This window comes from Etheostoma spectabile, chromosome 14 (assembly GCF_008692095.1).
Source record: "Etheostoma spectabile isolate EspeVRDwgs_2016 chromosome 14, UIUC_Espe_1.0, whole genome shotgun sequence".
Taxonomy (NCBI): Eukaryota; Metazoa; Chordata; class Actinopteri; order Perciformes; family Percidae; genus Etheostoma; species Etheostoma spectabile.
Genome location: NC_045746.1, coordinates 3,375,438 through 3,376,315, shown reverse-complemented (window position 1 = coordinate 3,376,315; position 878 = coordinate 3,375,438). Strand labels below are relative to the sequence as shown.

The 878-nt window shown below is 39.3% G+C and overlaps 1 protein-coding gene across 1 annotated transcript in view; it reads right to left on the bottom strand.

Moving 5' to 3' along the window:
• Positions 1–878, bottom strand: part of poc1bl (POC1 centriolar protein homolog B (Chlamydomonas), like) — a 16,695-nt gene that overhangs the window by 5,091 nt on the left and 10,726 nt on the right. The window contains exon 7 of the mRNA XM_032534959.1: positions 150–326. Within this exon, the coding sequence (XP_032390850.1) occupies positions 150–326 (177 nt within the window). The remainder of the gene's footprint in view (positions 1–149; positions 327–878) is intronic.

Here is an 878-nt window from a genome sequence, read left to right as displayed (position 1 = left end):
TTTTTTGATGAAGTTTTAATTTCATATTTCAAAAACATTTACAAAACAGTTACAAACAATACCCTGGGACAAGGGAAAGCGTCCCAGGGCCAAGCTAGATATACTGTATTAAAAAAAAACTTGCTTCCTTTAATTTGTAACTGTCCTACCTTTTTGGCTGGGGGATTCCTGTTGTAGAAGTGCTGTTTATAGGAGTCCATCCAAACCTCTGCAGCTCGTACGGTGTTCTGGAGAAAGTTGGGCCGTGCATAAGGGGCCTTTTTAGGGAACACATGGCCCACATGAGAGCAGGGGTGAATCTCCAGGCTGCCCCCGCATTGCCACACCTGATGGGGTTAAACACATGGCATATCACATAGGCTTTATATATATTGATATATCATAAAGATGTCATGTAGGATTAAGTGGTTACATGGATTGGGTTATCATTAACCAAGTAGTACAATGTCTATTGTCCACCATGTGATGAGAGCTGGTGAACTTTGGCACTTGAATTTACTGCTTCTGGTATTTATTACTTTGTGGGTCCTGTCCTTTCAGTTTGACTTACCTGCCAACAAACTAGCAGGTAATTTGTAGGCAGCAAGTTGTCATTTGCAATAGGCCAGCTTGAGGGGTGTTGATTGTGGTGACTGATGCAATGCTAAAAATCCTTACTGAAAGACCCTGCTTCTTGAGTCATGGCTCTCATGAGGCTGCATTTGAAAACACCTTGGATTTATGGTATACATATGCATTGTATAATTGCTTAATCTTCCACCATGGAAAAAAAAGAAGAAGAAAAAAAACATAAAGAATGAAAGGCTGTTAAAACAGTATATCTTAATACTTGGCTGATCTATGTTCCAATAACACAAGGCAAATTATGATCATATATA